General features: G+C 44.9%; 1 protein-coding gene across 1 annotated transcript; it reads left to right on the top strand.

Annotated features, from left to right (window-relative positions):
* Positions 1–17,930: 17,930 nt before the first annotated feature.
* Positions 17,931–19,496, top strand: LOC306970305 (UDP-glucuronosyltransferase 2B31-like; the record flags this gene model as incomplete). The annotated part of the gene is made up of 1 exon (XM_079566221.1): positions 17,931–19,496. The coding sequence occupies one exon, from the start codon at positions 17,931–17,933 to the stop codon at positions 19,494–19,496; it is 1,566 nt and encodes a 521-aa protein (XP_079422347.1).
* Positions 19,497–23,000: the final 3,504 nt, after the last annotated feature.

The raw sequence follows: 23,000 nt of genomic DNA, 5'->3' as shown, positions 1-23,000 counted from the left end.
TGTTGTGAAGTGCAGGAGCGCAGGAGTTAAACAGATCTGCCTGGGCCTTTTTTTCCCCATCTCACCATTCCGCCTTGATTCTTCCATCAGCCTTACAAACCTCCTCTTAAGTGCATTTCGCTACTTTTGTTGGCTGGCCTTCCAAACTACTGCTTTTTCATAGATGTTTCAAAGACATATAGTCTGGGAGCAGCGTGATCTCAACGATTTCCCGGTGGGCGTGATTGACAGAGGGCATCAACCAATCAGAGCAACGCTAGATACGTCGCAGCAACAAGCGGCAGGAAGGCTTTCCAAAAACATCCTTATTTACGTTTCTTGCTCCGGTTTTAGGGACTACATTTTTTCCCAAATGATTTAAAACAGACGAAAGAGCAGAAGAAAACATCGTATCACTCGCCGCGCTGCCATCTCTATTGTTTTGGTAGAGCCGAGCCTACGCTGTGGCTAAGGAGCCGATGTTTTCCAAAACTTAGACATTATTTATGGGATACTCTGAGGACTTTTGAAGCATTTACACAATGAATGTTTGCGTTTGGTGAGTACTGTAAGTTTTTGTTTTTCTGCATGTTCAGTGAATCAACAAGTGGCTGTAAGATACTGCTGCTTTGTGGAGGTTAGCTTCTTAGCTTGTTAGGGCTGGTGTTCACTGTGCTAATGATTTTTGTGTAAGATTTTTATATGTCACGTTGCATGACGTTGGGCTTGTAAAATCGTGAGCTGCTCTGTCTCCAGTGTGCATAGTTCAAAAAGAGAACTGTGACCACACCAATGTTTATCAATATCAGGCTACAGACGTGTGTGGCCGTATGCTATCAGATGCTAACGGATGGTAGCAGTGTTTTTATTTCCAGGCTGCGTCTGAAGCCAACAAATTGTAGCCTCTAAGCACTAACACTAGCAACTAACTCCTTAACCTTTCATGGGGTCGACTGTTAGACCTCTGTGCAGTTAGTGAACTAGAGCTTCAGAGCTGTTTGCACAATCCGACCGTCCTTACCAAAGGGGAAGTGACATCACCAACAGCTGTTTTTCTTCTTCTTTAAAGTTATTGGTGGAGTGCAGGCCAAACAAAAGTGCATGTCGCCCCCTAGTGTACAGTGTCAACAACAACATAGTGTCCAAACAAAGACATTTAAGGAGAAAAAAAAAATCCAAATGATCCAAACATTTCCCTTTAGTGTTATTTTATTTCAACAGCTGTTTCATAAAGCTACATTATGCAAATGATCCATGTGGCTTAAGTTTCTACTAAATGAAAACAAAAGCATTTAATCTGTTTCCTGAGTTTCCTCTTTAACACTGACATGTGACTGAGCTGTGGGGACGACAACATGGATTTTGTCACTTTTATAAAGTTTGGCTTGTGCAGAATATTATTTTTGTATTATTATTATTTTTATTATTAAATGTGCTCCTGTCAATCAACAGTGGTTGCGCATGAGTCACTCGTGGGTGGGAGCGAGGGGGGTGGGGGGGTTGTCGCAGTGGCTTATGGGATGGCACATAGCTCCTAATCACCGGTTAGCTAGCACCAGAGGTCCCTATGCTAAATTGGCTATGATAGTTAGCATTGAGGCTCCTTTTCCTACTACTAGGCATATGTCCCAATGTTAATTTGGGCGTTCTGCTCTTTCATTTCATCCAGGCTCAGTGTGTGATCTACTACTTCCTAACTGACAGCCCAATTCGGAAGCTTCTTGTCATGGTGGACGCTGACGCACATCCGGTTTGGCGTAAGAGCTCTTACCAATCCGCTCGTTTCGGACGCAGCAACAGAGTCAAATCCTGCTGCTTATGGCACAGATTACGTGTGATTCCACGTGTGGATCTGTGCTTGGTCTGATGTATCAGTTTGTGAGCCGTGTGGATGTCGTCTCCTGTGGTTAGCTTTGGTAATGGCTACTGTGGTTAGCTTTGGTAATGGCTACTGTGGTTAGCTTTGGTAATGGCTACTGTGGTTAGCTTTGGTAATGGCTACTGTGGTTAGCTTTGGTAATGGTTACTGTGGTTAGCTTTGGTAATGGCTACTGTGGTTAGCTTTGGTAATGGTTACTGCGGTTAGCTTTGGTAATGGCTACTGTGACTAGCTTTGGTAATGGCTACTGTGACTAGCTTTGGTAATGGTTACTGTGGTTAGCTTTGGTAATGGCTACTGTGACTAGCTTTGGTAATGGCTACTGTGACTAGCTTTGGTAATGGTTACTGTGGTTAGCTTTGGTAATGGTTACTGTGGTTAGCTTTGGTAATGGCTACTGTGGTTAGCTTTGGTAATGGCTACTGTGGTTAGCTTTGGTAATGGTTACTGTGGTTAGCTTTGGTAATGGCTACTGTGGTTAGCTTTGGTAATGGTTACTGTGGTTAGCTTTGGTAATGGCTACTGTGACTAGCTTTGGTAATGGCTACTGTGACTAGCTTTGGTAATGGTTACTGTGGTTAGCTTTGGTAATGGCTACTGTGACTAGCTTTGGTAATGGCTACTGTGACTAGCTTTGGTAATGGCTACTGTGACTAGCTTTGGTAATGGCTACTGTGACTAGCTTTGGTAATGGTTACTGTGGTTAGCTTTGGTAATGGCTACTGTGACTAGCTTTGGTAATGGTTACTGTGGTTAGCTTTGGTAATGGCTACTGTGACTAGCTTTGGTAATGGCTACTGTGACTAGCTTTGGTAATGGCTACGTACTGTGGTTAGCTTTGGTAATGGCTACTGTGACTAGCTTTGGTAATGGCTACTGTGACTAGCTTTGGTAATGGTTACTGTGGTTAGCTTTGGTAATGGCTACTGTGGTTAGCTTTGGTAATGGCTACTGTGTGCCACAGTGTAGAGGCCAAGTTTATCATCAGCCACTGTCATTTTACATCCCTACCGTGAGTGAATCACTCTGTCAAAGCACAACATATAAGTGGTGTGACGTAGACAAACTATTCCTGAGTGAATCTGCGAGCAGCCGGCGGGGTAGTTAGCTTTAGCCTGCTAGCTTCTTTGTGTTGTCAGCGCTGATCTCCATTCAATGCTCAACATCTGTTCTTATCGTTGGTCCTCACTCTGTCACCTTTTGTCCCAGGTTCATGATGATATAGTTGTGGTTCACTAAATGTTTGTGTGAGAGAGACAGTTTGCAGTTTATTTGGTGAAATTATCCCATTGACTCCAAGCGACCGTTAACAATTTTCAGTTTTGTTCTACGTCACTTCCGGTCTCCATGGCCAATGCGGATTTTTTTTTTTTTTCTTCAAAGTAAAAAGGTATTTTATTGCCAGATTTAGGCAAAAATCTTAACATGAATCTTGAATGCAACTATGTATCTGTGAAAATTTAGTCTAATGTGTCATATGCACTTTAAAGTCCTTTCTGCTCGGTGCGAGGAAGGTATGAGAAAGATGGATACCGGCTTGACCCGGTCTGGAGAAATGTTTGGTGAGGTCGCGGGACAGATCTTCGGGCTGTGCAGATCTGTTGATGGACTAAGGCCGCTGCAAATGTCTGAATAATGTTGAGGACCAGCGAAAAGCGGAAAGCACAGTGATTCTAAGCTCTAAGCACTCCAGAGTGCGGCTGCGCAGTTATCTCTCCTGTGCCATGTAAACTTAAATCTTGTGCATAATTGTGTATGTTGTTAGGAAATTATATCTGCCATAGCACTAACTGGAATGCAAGTAAGACAACAACAAGTAAATATGATGCCAGAGAAAGTACAGGGAGTACAAAAAGGGTAACTAAGAAGTTACAGAAAGCGATGAGTAAGGAGAAAGTTAGCGCTCGCTGCAGATACATTGTCACAATGTGGAGAACAGCTCGAACCGACCTGGGGCGATTGGACATGAACTCTGCAGACACACACACACAGGTGCCCCCTTGCATGGGAGGTGTCAGAGAGTTTATAAAAAGAGACAAAGTAGTGGCAGAGATCTCTCAGCGCTGTGTTGTCTCAACGTGGAACCACCTCCTGCTCGTGAAGCGTAACTATTGTTTGTATTTACGTGTGATACCAATTCTCAATAATAACTGATGATTCTTATGTCTGTTTAATGTCTTTATTTATCAACGGAATGATCCAAAAGAACTGGATGATTGTTGGAGACGGGTAATACACGACTAGAAGGCTAAGAGATAATGTAGCTAAAAGTCCAACAGCACCGAGTAAAATTCCTAGTTGTGAACCTGCTCATGACAATGGCAATAAAACCGATTCTGATTCTGATTCTCATCCATGGTTTCTGTCCCAGACTTCATTAGTTACTGTTATTTACTGAAGCTCAGGAGTCGAACTTGTGACCCTTGTGTGTGATGTATTGTTGTGGTGAAGTAAACGTGGGCCTCAGCCGTGACCCGTGCTCCACATCCTCATGTTACTTACAGGCCTGTCTGTGATTTGGACAGAAACGGGGAGGATCCCACCAAAATAGCAACAGAACTGAGACGAAAACAATGATGTGGCAAAAAAGTGCTGAAAAGATGACAAAAAAGATACAAAAAAGTGACAAAAAAAGACAAAAAAGGGCTGAAAAGATGACAAAAAAGATACAAAATGAGTTGAAAGATGGAAAAAAATGTGATGACGTGAGGAAAAAGATCCATTGTCTTTGAATTTTGTAGATCTTAGCTTTCAAATGAGGTGTTACACTGGCCTACAGGATTTGGGTAAAGCTGAACTGGAGAAAATGCTCTCGGTTCAGGCGGGAGTTAAGAGGTTAAACCAGTGGTTTAAACAGATTTCAACAGCGTCGTAAAAAAAACCCTGCACTGAGCTGTTTTTATCTGTCATTAATTTAACTCACATTACATTCGTTTTTGTTGAGATATTTTAATTAGGAATAACCAGAGATTGCAGAATAAATTGAGCTAAACTAAACACAATCATAAAACGCAAATTTTGCAACACACGCGTTTTAAAAGTCATGCGTAAAAGTCTCATATGACGAGTTACTCAGAGCCTCCTCTGCTCGTCAATATTAAGCCTCAGATTTCAATATTACAAATAATAGAGCTCATTATTTGCATTTCCTCATTTTCAACTTAATGTTTAAGAAACACAGAGGAAAACGGAGCCATATTCAGTCATTGATGCTCCCGAGTCGGTGCTTACCTTCTCCTCTCTCTCTCTCTCCACTCTCTCCCCTCTCTCTCCCCTCTCTCCACTCTCTCTCCTCTCTCGCCTCTCTCTCCACTCTCTCTCCTCTCTCCCCTCTCTCTCCTCTCTCGCCTCTCTCCCCTCTCTCTCCACTCTCTCTCCTCTCCCTCCTCTCTCGCCTCTCTCCCCTCTCTCTCCACTCTCTCTCCTCTCCCTCCTCTCTCTCTCTCTCTCCGCTCTCTTCTCTCTCCCCTCTCTCTCTCTCTCTCCGCTCTCTTCTCTCTCCCCTCTCTCTCTCTCTCTCCCCTCTCTCCACTCTCTCCTCTCTCTCCTCTCTCTCCTCTCTCTCCTCTCCCTCCGCTCTCTGGGCTTCGTGTATTTTATCCAAAGTCCTTGCGCTCTCAGCTACGACGTTAGCTGCATCATGTTGGCCTTTTAGCTTCAGTAAAGGCTGTTCTAAAGGCAAAATGCAAAGAGAAACCACGCGGTGTTCTGCATGTTGGTGCTTCAGAGAGAGCCAGGCTGCGCTCACAGTTTATGTCAATCAACATTTACAACCAACTACGGTTAAAGACCTTTTACGGAGAATTGTCCGTGGTAAGAGACTAAAGCTTCACAAATTCATTCAGGTGAAAGTTGATTTTACAAATGAACTCAGAAAGGAGCGCTTTGACGTCATATCCAGGAGATGTCTGTCAATTTCAACCAGAATCTCAGGCTTCGGTTATCCCGTGCGAATGCGCCATATAAATAGCAGACGTCGGGGGGTAATTGTTTTATTACCTAGAGCACCGAGATAGTGCTTATCCTGTGTGAATAGGGCTTAAAGCCAGTTTACGTCCCATCTGAGTAGTGTTTTCACGGTACTAAAATTTCAACCTTGATGTCAATATTGAAAATAAAACTTGATTCTCAATACCAATTTCGATACCATCGCAAAAACAAATCCCCTTTTAAAGCAGAACTAAGTAACTCTTGCCCCTAGAGGCCATAAGCACCACTGCAGGTGTCGTAGCATGTTGCGTTTTTTTACTCATTAATTGTCCGTGAGAGTAAATACTACACTGACAGAAAAGACAAAGAGAGAGAGGGATATTGTACATCCAATTACACAATGAGTGAGGACACATACGAAAGCGGCAGAAAATCTACCAATTGCGAGTTCAAAGACAAGAGGGTTTATTGAAAATCTTTCAAAATATGAAACTGTCCTCACTGCACAAATTTTCATAAGATTTTTTGATGAGAGTTATACCAGGCTTTTAAATGTAAATTCTGATAAGATGTTATGTGTTGATGCAAAAGAGACAAGCCTTTGGATAATGGAGATGTTTATTACCGTTGTTCAGCTTCCCGATGGCCCTGTGTACGAAACTGTTCCTCAGTCGACTGGAACTGACCCGTAGATTCCGCAGTCTCCTCCCAGTCTTACCATATGAGCGCTTTGGCGTCTTTTACACAACACGCAAAGAATAAGAATTCAAAGAAAAATCACTCTCCCAACAGTCTGGAACTCACTGCACTTGATCGAAAAAGGTGTGGTTCAGGACACCTGCGCTAACCGCTACACTACAACGCCCCACCCAGCGCAGTTTTAATACTTGTATTTATCAGATATTCTGTACTCATCACAGTCAGCCATGCCATGTCAAAATGTGACAGTCGCCAATTGACGTGGGATGTTATTGATTGTGCGACGATGCTGCGTCCTTTCCTCATCCTGTTAATGCTACATGTGCCCTGACATCGTCGCTGTTGGAATATCGACGGAGCAGAGCTGAAAAGATTGCGCTATAAATGCAGAGCTGAACTTTATATTCAGGATGTTGAAGAGATGATGCTGCATGGGGTCTGTTGTTAAAAGGTCATCTGCACATAGGCTAAATTCCAGTAGCAAAAGTTTGTAGTACAATAGTGACACGCTGTGGTCAGATTTGTGCATAGGCCACCATGTTGCTTGAGTTTATGCTATTTTGTGACTTTTAGATCATAAAATCTCTACAGACAGTCAACTGCTGCAAACAGTGTCATCCGCGAGGTCAGGCGCACATGTAGCGTTAACAGGATGAGGAAAGGACGCAGCATCGTCACACAATTAATAACATCCCACGAAGAGACTTCTTATTTCTGCTATTTATTTTATATTATATCAAAAACACCCTCAGAATGTTTTGTGGCTTCATTCACGCAGTTCTCAGTAATCCTCCTGAATCCTGCTCTCTGAGCAGCGGCGCCGCCCTCTGCTGGTGAACCACTGACCTGCTCAGTTGTGTCGTCACAGCGGAACAGAAGTGCTTGACGTCTGTAATGGAATGTCTTAATTCTATGAGCCTGATTTTAATTTGTAAAACAGCTTTTTCATTATTTCTGTCGTAAGACAGAAAAAAAAATGGAAGTAACCGAGACACTTCCTGAGGTCATAGTTGCACCTGCGGCCAAAACAAACGCACCCCCTGAGCGTCTGAGCAGATGTCATGTTTCACTGGAAGCTGTGAAGAAGGAGCTCTTTCTAACCTACTCTGGACACAAATGTTCTATATTCTTACCTCACGATAATGTGGTGAAAATGCGCGTTTGGCTACGAGAGGACAGACTTTATTCAATCTTCCTAAAGAAGAGGCCACTCGTCAGCCAGAATAGTGTTTTTCTGTGACTGTCACTGATGGATGTTTGGGGAACCTTCACCAGAACCAAAGTGGATTCACTTTTATAACCAACGCCAGTCCCATAATGTAAACAGTGATGGACCAGAGCGGTGGTGACTCAAAACGCATGTTAGCTTGTGTGTTAGCATGTTATTTATATTTTATGCTTTTATCTACATATTTGAGTTTCAGAATATGATATGACCCCTACATGCAGCAGAAGCCTGAAGTTCTGTCTAAAGCAGAAGCTCCATGACTTCCTTCTTCACTTCTCAGTCTGTGACTGAAGAGCAATGAGGCCTCAGCCTTTTTACTGGAAACGAAGAGCTCACTGTATTTAGCGTCATGTTACTGTCACTCATGGTCAGGGGCGTAGCACCAAATCGTGGGCCCTGGGTACAAACTATCTTGGTGGACCCAATTTCAAGTCAATATTTGACTTGAAATTGCATCTGATTTGGCTTCAGTTACAGTAATTGAATAACCTTTAATCCTGTGGTGACACAGACATTTAGATTAGGGTGGAATATTCTACTTTCATTGGGCCAATTGAAATGGCTAGTTTTAGGTAGAGCATAATGATTATTAGCATCACATTAAACAGGAGGACTGCACCAGGGACAGAGGATATTTAGAATAGAATAGAAAAACTTTATTGTCCACCATGCCCAATGATGGCAGAAATTTGTCTTCGGCTTGCTCATACATTCCACTCATACATTCCAATACATTTAAAATCAGTTCATTATAAAATCGGTTCACTGCAGACACAGCAGCAGCAGGTTCACTACATTACGAAAAGGAACAGACTGACTCAACGACATTAGTACTTACAACTTATTTAGCTCCTTGATGGCAAAGGGAACAAAGGAATTCCTGTACACATTTTTCTTGGCACAAGGAAGTCTGTATCTCTGCCCTGATGGAAGGAGCTCAAAGTGACGGGACAATGGGTGGCTATCGTCATCTGTGATCTTAATACAGACACGACGCACAGCTTTACTATAATGCTGAGATAAACTGGTTTGTTCTCGGCCTGTTATTTTACTGCCCTGTTTAACAACTCTGCCAAGTTTAGCTTTGTTTTTGACAGTTAAATGACCGAACCAAGAGACTATGTTAAATATCAGTACGCTCTCAATTAAACACTGATAAACCCTTGATAAGATGTGGTCACTAACTTCAAAACCTCTCAGCTGACGCTGACGCTGAGAATAAAACATTTGTGACTTTAAAATAGGCATTAAAATGCTATTTTACAAAAAACAAATATGATGCTATATGATGTCTCTGTGGCCCACAGGCCTGAAAAACAAAAACTCAAGGGTCATTCCGATTTAGTCTCTCACCATATTTGAAGCCTTTACCTTTAAGTGCATTGTCAGTAAATTGTTGTTGTAAAAAGTTACGTTGGAAAAGACTAAATGGCTCGAGCTCCACCTTTCACTAGAACCACGTTGACTCGTCTCCAAAGCTGCGCATTTAAAATGCGTGAATCCAAATGCGCGCGGCTAATTAGCATCATTAATTCGGCGAAAACGCCGTGCGCGACCTGTGGCTTTTGTCCCTGTATTGGCCTGATGGCTCAATTATAATACATATAAGGAAAGAGAAACGTCAGAGGTTAAAACGAGAAGAGAAGGAGCTCCGTCTCTGACTCAGCGCAGGCAGAGGCAGGACTCGCCTCACCTCATGTTTAACTGTCCTTTATGACATGAAAGTTTCCTCTAATCTCCGCTAGAACAGGCTAGTGTTAAATAAAAGCACATTAGAGCGAGGCCAGACTAATGTCTTTCCTCATAGCTCCTCTGTGTCATTACGTCACAGAATCCACCTCATCAAGTCACTACTGAGCTGAAGCGCACGGTGCTGAACACCGGTGTGTGGGCTGAACCATTTGGCACATTTTTAAAGGGGTGTCAGGGCCCTGAGATATGATCCATCATTATTGTTTGTGCAAAATTATGTGTAGCAACTCTTGTATTTTAGCCCGGTTGTTCAGTTCTTATAGTATCAATTATGAGGAAACTTAGAAAGTACAATACAGAACGCTTTTTGCAGCATTTTTGAGGGCCCCTACCCTGCTCTGGGCCCTGGGTACTCAGTACCCTTTACCCCCCCAGTCCGACGCCCCTGCTCATGTGTCTGACCTAAAGTCTCACTCTGAAGAAAGTCAACTCACATTTACACTGAGAAGGTTGAAAGGGCGCCCCCTTGTGTCACCCTGCATCCAAATGCCCGGAACATGACAGCGGGTCAACATGACAGCGGGTCAAAAAGACCCGCGAAGGCCACACGAGGGTTAAACCAGCGCATTCACCTTTGTACCAGTGGTTTGACAGTGGGGGCGTCGCAGAGGGGGCGGGGCCAGAGCGCAGAGTCCAAACCAGAGTCTCATGTTCAGAATGAGCCAAAGCAAAACATTCAGCTTTACCCATTCACACTCACAGCCTCGCTTTCAAAACTATTAAACACGGACATTTTCATTTAATATTTTAGTATTTATTCAGGACAATACATTCTTAGCCTCTCACTCAGGCGAGTAAAAATGTTTGGAAAACCTGCTTCACAGTATTAATGGATGAAATAGATGTTAAATAGATTTTATTTTGTGATATTCATCATGTCAAAGTAGGGGGTACGTGACTCGTCACCTGAAACTTCAGGGGGTGCACGGCTGCACCCACTGCCCTTGGGTCGACTCAAGGGCGTAGGTCTGGTGGTGCTATTGGTGGGGACACTTTAGTGCCACATCTGAGTCAAGTCTTTGTGAAAGATCGTACAATATCACTTTATTTTACAGCACCTTGATACATCGTACCTAACTTAATTTAGTACAATGTAATGTGCTCTGTAACAATGTGTAATAACCTGTACCTATGGGTTAGAGCAGGGGTGTCAAACTCATTTTGGGTCGCGGGCCGAAATTCAGCTCCCACGGCGGGTCGCGGGCCACATATAATAGAGAAAATGTTTCCAATAAATGAATAATAATAAGCTGTGATTTGATCAAAGCCCCAACTTGACTGTAGCTTCATCAATGACAACGGCTTACACTTGTATTGCACTTTACAAGCCTGTGTCACAAGTTCCTGAAAGTGCAGTCGTCATTATTCATTCACTTGGTGGTGGTAAACTGTTATTGAAGCCACAGCCGCCCTGGGGGCAGACTGTCCATTTACCACATGGCTTTATAATGTGTTGTTCATATCCTGAGCTCTTATTATGTCAGTGCCCTCTGCTGGACACGTGTGGAACGCTATCCTTTTTTAAAAATTTTATTTAATGCCCCCTAGTGGCTAGAATGAGCATTCTGGTTATTCTTTAAAAATTCATAACTCCGCACAGGAATGGGCTAGAGGCTTACTTTTTTTTTTTGGCATACTCTGGAATTTATTCTCTACAGGGCAGGGGCCGGATTAAATCATCTTGGCCCGCGGGCCGTATGTTTGACACCCCTGGGTTAGATACATAATGGAATAACTTGTATTTGTATTTGTAGGTACGTTATGTAACAGGACATGAGACCCTCGGGTTAGGGCTTAAGGCTAGAGTTATGTCTTAATACATTATGTACCTCCAAAATACAAATACATGTTATTCCATTGTGTATCTAAGCCATAGGTACAGGTTATTACACATTGTTACAGAGCACATTGCATTGTACTACATTTAGTCAGGTACAATGTATCAAGGCTGCTGTAAAATAAAGTGTTACCGATCGCACACTGTGAATGAAGTTGGTGGAGACAACTTGGCCGTCCTGAAATATTGGTGGGGACATGTCCCCATGGTCCCCATGCAAACCTACACCCATGGGTGGACTGATGGAAGCGAGGCAACCAGTCTGCACCATCTGCATGTCCGACCACCATCCACTCACTCACCACATTCACTCAGGCTCCTGGTCCCAAACGGTGCAACAAAAAGACATTTTTGAAAACAGCTTCAGGATGAGACAAAAGTGTTTTTGATCACTTAAAATACAGAAAATTACATCTGAATCTTTAAAAAATTGGAGCATCTTTGGCACGCCGCCAAGAGGTTGAGCGTTCACGAGCGGCTACCCAGCTCCCAAATATTTGCGTAGTAGTGAGAACCAACAGGCAAAACAACACAAATAGCACACCTAAGGCCCGGGCATTGATATCTTTTGTCAATGGCCACAATGTCCAGGTTGTTACAGTAGTTGTTATATCGGGCGCCTTCCCAGATTTCTTTATGTCGCAGCCGAGGCTTAACTTAAATCAAAAGTGTAGCTACTTTAACAATTACCAACAACGCCACCTTGGATTCTGGGCCCAAGGAACCACAATTATTTGTTTACAAGGTCACAGGTTCGATGGACAGACAGCAAAAGTTATTATATAAAATAGACTTTATTTTAGCTTAATAGGAAAAGCATTTTTGTTAAATTTATAAATCTACTTTAAAATCATTTAACACACACAACCGCATTCACATTTATTCGTATCCACATCCACTCAAACAATGAATAAAATAAAATAAATCTAATAATCCTGTTGCAGTGTGGCGCTCAGGGCCAAGCTCCACAACTTGGAGACCAGGATAAGAACCCAGTATTACAGCAGCCGTTGCGTATTGGGGCCACGCAGATGGCGACAGCCTTGTTACCTTGTTTGTGGAGGAGTAGTTCGTGAGACCAGCGGGGAGTGCACTCAGGTGCGGGAGCCCTCGCGCCCTGGTCAGTTCAGTTCAGTTCGTACGCAGCTTTAACTTTGTGCACCGGATGGGCGCTTACTTTAACCGAGCGACCAGCAGTTCGAAACGACCACGACCATATGGAAAAAGAAGGGGAGGTATGAACAGGATCCTATGAAAATATGACTTGTTTTAGAAGGAGAAGCAGCATACATTTGTTTCCTGGAAGCACTGTGAAAACATACCGTCAATTGAAGCACTCCACACACGATTCGCCCGGTCCTCTCTCAATACGACCGCGTTGCACAGCATACGAGGAAAAGCCCCCGACGCCACAGCCCACGGGGACGGCAGGTAGAGCACGCGCACGGCAGAGGCGTGAGCTCCAGAAGACGCCAACATGCTACAAACAGCACGGTTTTAGGACAGATCGACTAGTTTAATGTATGAAAACCACACGGACTCTTACCAAAGACGCATACGACGAAAGCGTAGTTCAGTTGCGCGGCCTCACGCCTTGTGCAACTGAATCGTGTGTTTGGCACGAGACGCCGGCCAAACGCAGCAGCTCCGTCCCCAGGCTAAGCTACGCGACGTCAGAGGCGAAAGGGAGGGCTGAAGGTGAGGTGCACCCCTAATGTAGCATCGGAGCTAGCGGTGATTGGTTTGCCAGCGGAAGAGCGTACTACCACATTCAGGAAAGGTAAAGCAGAGCTGGTTCTTCCGATACGCAGACCCCCGCAGCGGGGCCCCCGCAGCCGCAAGGGCCCCGCATCTCAGTCAAACTACCGTGTTGTTTCACTGATTAATCAACGCGTTGTTACGGGGACAGGCGCTCACTCACTCTCCGCCTACTTTGCCACATATAACATCAAAACGGAGCAGTCTGCTGAAGTGAATGAGCAGGAGAGACCGACCGCCTTCCCCCTGTCACTTCCAACACGCGAGTGCTTGTCCGCTCGTGTCCCGCTCGGCCGTCTGTCTCATGCGCGGCTCCTCCGCGGCTGCATCACGTCCCTGTGTCCCGGCGCTGCTCTCATGTTTTCTCTGCGCAGACTCGGGGCATCGGCTAAAACACTCATTTAAACTCTCTTCTTGTTGTGTCTAGCGGAGAATCAGGACAGTAGTTTGATGGACAGACGAGAGTAAAGCCGTGTCCGTGGCCTTTTTGTCTCAAAGAGGAGTTGAATCCACACGGTTCTCACGAGCACAGTAACTTACAGTAACCCTGGTTCTCTGAATGTGCACAGTCTATAACGAGTTGGGCGACTCACAGGCTAATTCTCAGTGGTCAGACAGAAATAACCGTCAGGTGCAGGTTTCAGCTAGTTTTAAATCAGCGATTCCCAAACTGTGGGTCAGGGCCAGAGGTCAGAGAATGGGCCCATTTGCCATTTTCCATTTAAAAAAATTGGGGAAATAGACTAGTAGTAGTCCTAAATCCCAGTTGGACAATGGCTTAGTGGTTAGTGGTTCTCACACAGAGGTGCAGGGCCTGAATTGAGGTAATTATTTTCCACTTCTGCCCTGCTTTACTGTACAGTGGAACTGTTTTTGACCGTAAATAGGTCCGCCCTTTGCCGAATAACCATGGGATGCGCACTGTAGGGCCCCCATGTGGATTTTTGCTCAGGGCCCCAGAAGGGCCAGCACCGGCTCTGAGGTAAAGCATCAGCGCCTGCCAAGCTGCTGCTACCTGCCGCCGCCATCTTAGCCCTGCTTCTGGTCGTAAGCGCATCTCACAGACCTGGCTCAATAAGACTCACATAACTGCTACGCAAACCACCTTACTGACTTTACTGACTGAACTTGCTTCCTTCAGATAAATCTGTAGTTTAGCCTCCTATTCTTACTTTTATTTTGTTCGCTTTCTCGAACTGGTGCCCCATTAAACTTTTAAGGCTAATCTACAACCTATTAATTAATTAATAAACACATTAATTGATTAATAAAACCTCATACCCTACAGCAACGATTACAATTATAAAAATGCCACTGTCAGTCAGTTGTCTTTCATTTTCATCCCGAGTAGAGATATTGTCACATGTGGTAGTACAGCATAATTCTATGTTTGTGCTCAAAATGGTGGCCTTAAAGGGGCAAGATGCAAGTTGTCCATTTTACGCTCATTACTGCCACCTCAGGTTATACGTGTAACTGCAGTCTCTATATTAAGCTCGTGCAAGACGGCACTTCAGACCCGAAGTAACACCTTTTTGAGTGACAGTGCAGGATTTTAGAAGCAGTTGTGGTGAACAGGTCTGGGCTCATTCTACACATTAGGACATGGCTAATCTACTCCGTATAGTCCCTTTAACTATGCACAAAGTCATTGGAAAGGAGGTGGCTTGAGCCTTTGCCCCTTTTGCACTTTTTTTTAAACTATGTTAGATTCTGACCCTGTTCCTACAAATGCGATGTAAACGACTTCACTGACCTGTAATAAGAGCTTTTCCTCCCCATAGGATCTGGAATGGTGAAGCCAGTGCCTGTGGCGTGACATTTCATGGCATTTATAGGCTACTGTATAATTTCAGAAGTTTCAGAAGATTACTAGATGATGTTTGGTGGCCGTACCCACAACAAGCAGAATGAGGTCGATGGGTCGACAACAGCTGAAAATACCTGTATTGTTCATACATTGAGATGCTTGAGGCTAAATGTTAACGGACGAAGGAATAAAAATCTGACCAAAATGCAGAATTCTCAAAGTTTCCCAGAGTAGCTGCTCGCTATCTCTTTCTGGAGGTAGAACGCCATGTCTTTTCTATTTTTAGTCGTATAAAGTGCTAAATGTATAAACTACCAAGCCTCAAAGTGGAGTCTTTTTGCATTGCTGTCAAAGGGGCGTGCTCTTCTTTAGCTCCGTTTAGTCACGTGGCTCATGGTGTTGTGCCGTCTTCATCAGTTCTCGATTATTTGTGGTTTCTTCTGTTCAAAGGATGATAGTTCACATTGAAATTTACAAATACAGTGCCTCTCGAAAGTATGCATACACCTTGGACTTTTGCACATTTTGTCATGTTTACAACCCTAAACATAAAGATTTTATTTTGATTTTTTTACTGAACGTTCACACACAAGTAACCGACAACTGTGAAGTGAAAGCAAAATGATACATGATTCTGTTATTTTTCAAAAAATAGAAAAGTGAAAAGTGGGGCATGCATAAGTATTCATACAGCATGCATGAATACTTTGTGGAACCCCCTTTTACTGCAATAACAGCAGAAAGTCTTTTGGGGTTTGACTCTACAAGATTTGCACATGTAGAGACTGACATTTTAGCCCATTCCTCTTTACAAAAGAACTCAAGCTCTGTCACATTAGAAGGAGAGCGTTTGTGAACAGCAGCTTTCAGGTCTTTCCACAGATTTTCAATAGGATTTAGGTCAGGACTTTGACTTTGGACTTGGCTCCATCCATCTTCCCAACTATTCTTACAATCTCCCCAGTCCCCGCTGAGGAAAAGCAGCCCCACATCATGATGCTCCCCCCCGTATATTTGACACTGGGGATGGTGCACTCAGGACGATGAGCAGTGTCAGGTTTGCTCCATACATAACGTTTTGCATTTGGGCCAAAAAGTTACATTTTTGTCTCATCTGACCAAAGCTCCTTCTTCCACGTGGAGCTGTGTCCTCCATATGACTTCTAGCAAACTTCAAACGGGATTTCTTATGGCCTCCTTTCAATAATGGCTTTCTTCTTCCACTCGTCTATGAAGGCCAGATTTGTGTAGATACGACTTATAGTTGTCCCATGTACAGATTCCCCCAGCTCAGCGGCAGGACTTCACAGCTCCTCCAGAGTTATCATGGGGCACTTGGTTGCCTTTCTCACCAGTGCTCTCTTTGTTCAGTTTGTTAGTTTACGTGAACAGCCGTGTCTTGGTAAGTTGGCAGTGGTGCTTTACTCTTTCCATTTCTGAATGATGGATTGAACAGTTGCTCCGGGAGATGTTTAAATCTTGGGAAATCTTTGTATAACGCTGCTTTAAACTTCTCCACAACTTTATCCCTGACCTCTCTGGTGCTCCTTGGCCTTCATGATGCTGTTCAGTGACCAATACACTCCGACCATAGCTCTGAGGGCCTAAAAGAATAGCTGAAATTATACTGAGAGTAGATTACACACAGGTGCCTCTATTTAATGGTTAGGCCAAGGTGTGAACATTCTGGAGTCAATAGGAATGTTTTAAAGGCAATTTAATGCACTCAGAAAATGCTGTATGAATACTTATGCAAGCCCCACTTTTCACTTTTCTATTTTTTGAAAAATAACGGAATCATGTATCATTTTGCACCAGAGAGGTCAGGGATAAAGTTGTGGAGAAGTTTAAAGCAGCGTTATACAAAGATTTCCCAAGATTTAAACATCTCCCGGAGCAACTGTTCAATCCATCATTCAGAAATGGAAAGAGTAAAGCACCACTGCCAACTTACCAAGACACGGCTGTTCACGTAAACTAACAAACTGAACAAAGAGAGCACTGGTGAGAAAGGCAACCAAGTGCCCCATGATAACTCTGGAGGAGCTGTGAAGTCCTGCCGCTGAGCTGGGGGAATCTGTACATGGGACAACTATAAGTCGTATCTACACAAATCTGGCCTTCATAGACGAGTGGAAGAAGAAAGCCATTATTGAAAGGAGGCCATAAGAAATCCCGTTTGAAGTTTGCTAGAAGTCATATGGAGGACACAGCTCCATGTGGAAGAAGGAGCTTTGGTCAGATGAGACAAAAATTGAACTTTTTGGCCCAAATGCAAAACGTTATGTATGGAGCAAACCTGACACTGCTCATCGTCCTGAGTGCACCATCCCCAGTGTCAAATATACGGGGGGGAGCATCATGATGTGGGGCTGCTTTTCCTCAGCGGGGACTGGGGAGATTGTAAGAATAGTTGGGAAGATGGATGGAGCCAAGTCCAAAGTCAAAGTCCTGACCTAAATCCTATTGAAAATCTGTGGAAAGACCTGAAAGCTGCTGTTCACAAACGCTCTCCTTCTAATGTGACAGAGCTTGAGTTCTTTTGTAAAGAGGAATGGGCTAAAATGTCAGTCTCTACATGTGCAAATCTTGTAGAGTCAAACCCCAAAAGACTTTCTGCTGTTATTGCAGTAAAAGGGGGTTCCACAAAGTATTCATGCATGCTGTATGAATACTTATGCATGCCCCACTTTTCACTTTTCTATTTTTTGAAAAATAACAGAATCATGTATCATTTTGCTTTCACTTCACAGTTGTCGGTTACTTGTGTGTGAACGTTCAGTAAAAAAAAAAAAAAATTATGTTATGTTTAGGGTTGTAAACATGACAAAATGTGCAAAAGTTCAAGGTGTATGAATACTTTCGAGAGGCACTGTAGGTCTGTGTACACTCTTTACTTCCCGGTGATTTCTTTTGGGGTTTATGACTGAAGCGATGTGATGATGTGGAGTTATGAAGCTCATGGAGGGAGAGACTGTCCTGGGGCGGGTGTAGGTGTGTGGGGGAATGTACTGGCCTCTCTGCTGTTTCTGACCAGTTTCTCTCTCTCAGGTTCAGGATGCATCTGCTGCTGGTGGCTCTGCTCTGCTGCGCCCCTGTGTTCGGGGGGAAGGTGCTGGTGTTTCCTCTGGACGGGTCCCACTGGGTGAACATGCAGGTTCTGGTCGAGGAGCTGCACTCTCGGGGTCATGAGGTCACTGTGCTGCGGCCCACAGACACCTGGTACATCAAGGCCCAGTCTCCCTTCTACAAATCCATCACACTCAACTCCACAGCAGGATTCAGCGAGAAACAGTTTGGATCGTTCGCGATGAAGATGCTTCGACTGCGGCGCGAAGGGGCCTCGGTTTGGAGACAGATTTCTCTGGAATACGAAATTGTTGTAGCATTTTATGAGTCGTCTAAAAAAGTTGTTGAAATGACTGGACAAATGTTTGAGAATAAGACATTAATGCAGGATTTGAGGGACGCAAAATATAACCTGGTTTTGACGGATCCTGGGATGGGCGCTGGCGTTCTTCTCGCTTACAGGTTAAAGCTTCCTCTGGTGTTGAACGTCAGATGGACAATTCTGGGAGACGGACATTTTGTGATTGCTCCATTTCCTTTATCGTACGTCCCCATCAACATGAGTGAATTCACAGATAAAATGAGCTTCATGCAGCGAGTCAAGAACATGGTGATTTACTTCTTTACGCGTATTCAGCTCTGGTTTGTGACAGACCGAAACTACAAACCGTTTGTTCACAAATACTTTGGTCCTGACGTGCACTACATGGAGCTGTTCCAGGCGGCCGACATTTGGCTGATGAGAAACGACTTCACGTTTGAATTCCCGCGGCCCACGATGCCAAACGTGGTTTACATGTCAGGCTTCCAGTGCAAACCCTCCAGACCTCTGTCCAAAGAGCTGGAGCAGTTTGTGCAGAGTTCAGGGGAGCATGGGGTTATCGTCATGACTTTAGGGACACTGGTGGCCCAACTGCCTGAAGACATCACTGAGGAGATCGCTGCTGCTTTTGCACAAGTCCCTCAGAAAGTCATCTGGAGACACTCGGGCAAACAGCCCTCCACTTTAGGCAACAACACTCTGCTGGTGGACTGGCTCCCTCAGAACGACCTTCTGGGACATCCACAAACCAAGCTTTTTGTAGCTCACGGAGGAACCAACGGGCTTCAGGAAGCCATTTACCACAGCGTTCCTCTGTTGGGTTTGCCGCTGATGTTCGACCAACAGTCTAACTTCTTTCGGATGGAGGTGCGTGGAGTGGCCAAAGTGCTGGACATCTCCACAGTGAACAGAGAGGTGTTTCTCCAGGCGCTGCAGGAGCTGCTGCACCAGCCCAAACATAGAGAGAATATGAAGCGTCTGTCAGAGCTGCACAGAGACCAGCCCATGAAGCCCATGGACAAAGCCATGTTCTGGATAGAGTTCGTCATGAGACACAGAGGAGCCAAACATCTGATAACAGAGTCCTACAAACTGTCCAAGATTCAGTATTACTGCATTGACGTGGTGGTGTTTCTGCTCACGTTAGCTGCACTGAGTCTGTTCATGTTCATGAAGACACTCACAGTCCTGTGGACAGCCCTGTCCTCACGCCTCAAAACCAAACAGGAATAAACTTTCCACATAAGGCTTCAGGCTCATTCATAATTCATAAGATTTCCATGGCTACAAGGTAAAAATGACTTAATTTTTTCGTTGCAGCTCTCGGTGTAAGAACAAAGTTCTTGAAACTTATGAAGTATAAATGAGCCTTTTGTGTTCACCTTCACTTAAAGCTGTACCTTTTAAATGTTGTTGTCTGTAAATAAGAAAAAGCCACTGAAGGTTAAGGTGTACTCTTTAAAAGAACTCCTATCCGTTCTTTTTGCATGATTTGAGGGACACCATTTTCATTTTTTGACTTGGGAATGAGCTGTGATGGTCATTCTTGTAATATTATCGTAAACGCATTAAAACTACTCTGGTCTGTTTTCCTTCAGCATCAAACATTGCAGTTCATGTGTCACCAGTGTCGGTGCTGCCAAACATTGACCGCATTCACGTCAAAGCCTCAAGTCAAGCTGGCTCTCAGCTCACTGAGTTTTCAGATTTTTGAGTCTGGTGCATTTGCCGACCAATCGGCCTCTTTAACAACGGTAAGGAGTGCACTTTAAGGACACACGTCATGAATTATATCCTTTGCCCATGACTCTGGAGCGAGTCCCAGGCACTGACGGTCCCTTTAGAACTGAGGGTTTCACAAGTTCTACCCGTACCAAAAAAATGAAAGCATCAAAAGCAGGTCCCAACAAAACAATCATATATCTTTCGATCCAAGTTTTGATGCAGTTGGTCCAGGGACAGCATAAAAGCAGTACAAAGTAACTCATGCCCCTACAGGCCATAAGCGTCACTGCATGATGTGTTTTTTTACCCATCATCTATCTGTGAGAGTAATACTACGCTGACAGAAAAGACAATAGGTGGAGAGGGATATTGTACACCATGGAGATCCTTTTTGTCACTCAAACTTGGCTGTAAATACTGTTAAAGTGACACTAGCCCGCAGTTAGCTCTGCCCGTTAGCCTGTTAGCTTCTTTTTCGTGATTCTATTAGTTTGTACTGATGATACCGACCCGGTGGCAGCGAAGTTGCAATTGTGGTTCTTTGGCTAGAGACACCGGGGGAGAAGAAAGACAATCATCCCATTAACACTTGTATTACCCCCACAGGGACGACGGAAAGGATTTATTAAGGTTAACAAGTTACTTTGTACTGCTTGAAAACATGACTCATTTTTGTCCCCATCTTTTTTTTCCCCCCAATATTGTAAATGTGCAGATCTTCCAGAAAATCATTTTTCTGTTGTCTGGTTCTAGACAAATATTTTAGTATATATATCATCGTTCAGGTATCGGTTTGGCATCGGAAAAAGTGCCACAGTACCCAGCCCTCGTCACACCAATGAAAGTTTCACATATAATAAGCTGAATGCCCATCTTGGGTCGCCCGTTGCATTATGGGTAATGGAATTTCTTTTGACGACCAAACAGTATTGATAGTTAGCGTAAAGCAACGTAGAAAGCTCTGATTTGGACCGCCGTGGAGCTTGTTACGATATTAGCTTAAAGGAATAGGCCACCGTTTTTACATACTGAGATATGTTCTTACCTTAGCTTTGACGAGTTCTTTAGGACCTGTCTGATCTTCAGTCACGTAAACACAGCGCAGACGGCGTTAGCATTTAGCCTCTCCCTCTCTCCTCTATAGCTCCAAAACAGGTCAAGATAGAAGCTACCAAGCTCTTCCACGTTTTCCCTATTTAAATATGGTTACGTGAAGTGTTCCACTACAAAGTATAATTACACAAAATTAAACAATGTGGATTTTCTAAGCGGATAAAAGGGGGAACTATATTGTAAGGCGTAATAATACCAGGAGTAGTTCGAAATACGCGCAGTAATCTTCACTTTACTGTGCGGATGCCAAACTACTCCTGGTATTATTACGCCTTACAATGTAGTTCCCCCTTTTATCCGCTTAGAAAATCCACATTGTTTAATTTTCTGTAATTATACTTAGGGAAAACGTGGAAGAGCTTGGTAGCTTCTATCTTGACCTGTTTTGGAGCTATAGAGGAGAGGGGGAGAGGCTAAATGCTAACGCCGTCTGCGCTGTGTTTACGTGACTGAAGGCACGGGGGAAGATCAGACAGGTCCTAAAGAACTCGTCAAAGCTCAGGTAAGAACATATCTCAGTAAAAACGGTGGCTTATTCAATTAAAGTCTATTTTTACACCAGGGCTGCGAACGGATGTTCTCTGGATGTTGTAGGACTGTCGTGGCTGACACGTCTCTGCAACATCGCGTGGCGGTCGGGGACAGCGCCCCTGGATTGGCAGACTGGGGTGGTGGTCCCTCTCTTTAAGAAGGGGGATCGGAGGGTGTGTTCCAATTACAGAGGGATCACCCTCCTCAGCCTCCCCGGTAAGGTCTACCCACAATGCTGGTCGTGGCACACTGGACCAGCTCTATACCCTCCGTCGGGTGCTCGAGGGTTCGTGGGAGTTCGCCCAACCAGTCCACATGTGTTTTGTGGATCTGGAGAAAGCGTTCGACCGCGTCCCTCGTGGTGCCCTGTGGGGGGTGCTCCGGGAGTATGGGGTCCGGGGCCCTCTGCTAAGGGCTGTCCGTTCCCTGTATGACGCAGCAGGAGCTTGGTTCACATTGCCAGCAGTAAGTCAGACCTGTTCCCGGTGCGTGTTGGTCTCCACAGGGCTGCCCTTTGTCACCGGTTCTGTTCATTACCTTTATGGACAGAATTTCTAGGCGCAGCCAGGGGCCGGAGGGTGTCCGGTTTGGGAGCCTCAGGATCTCATCTCTGCTGTTTGCGGATGATGTTGTTCTGTTGGACCTTCAGCTGCTCTGGGGCGGTTTGCAGCCGAGTGTGTAGCGGCCGGGATGAGAATCAGCACCTCCAAATCTGAGGCCATGGTTCTCCACCGGATAAAGGTGGCTTCCCCTCTACAGGTTGGTGGGGAGTCCTTACCTCAAGTGGAGGAGTTCAAGTATCTCGGGGTCTTGTTCACGAGTGAGGGACGGATGGAGCGTGAGATCGACAGACGGATCGGTGCGGCGTCAGCAGTGATGCGGTCGCTGTATCGGTCTGTCGTGGTGAAGAGGGAGCTGAGTCGGGGCAAAGCTCTCGATTTACCGATCGATCTACGTTCCCGCCCTCACCTATGGTCATGAGATTTGGGTAACGACCGAAAGGACAAGATCGCGAATACAAGCGGCCGAAATGAGTTTCCTTCGCAGGGTGGCTGGGCGCACCCTCCGAGATCGGGTGAGGAGCTCAGTTACCCGGGAGGAGCTCGGAGTAGAGTCGCTTCTCCTTCACGTCGAAAGGAGCAGCTGAGGTGGCTCGGGCATCTGTTCCGGATGCCTCCTGGTCGCCTCCCTCGGGAGGTGTTCCAGGCATGTCCTAGTGGGACAAGGCCTCGTGGAAGACCCAGCACACAGTGGTGGGACTATGTCTCCGAGCTGGCCTGGTGTCGCCTCGGGGTCCCCCCAGAACAGCTGGAGGAGGTGTGTGTGGATCGGGAAGTTTGGGCATCTCTGCTGAGACTGCTGCCCCCG

Source organism: Gobius niger (genome assembly GCF_951799975.1).
Source record: "Gobius niger genome assembly, chromosome: 1".
NCBI lineage: Eukaryota > Metazoa > Chordata > Actinopteri > Gobiiformes > Gobiidae > Gobius > Gobius niger.
The sequence above is the reverse complement of the archived record's forward strand: the minus strand, read 5'-3'. Positions and strand labels throughout refer to the sequence as shown.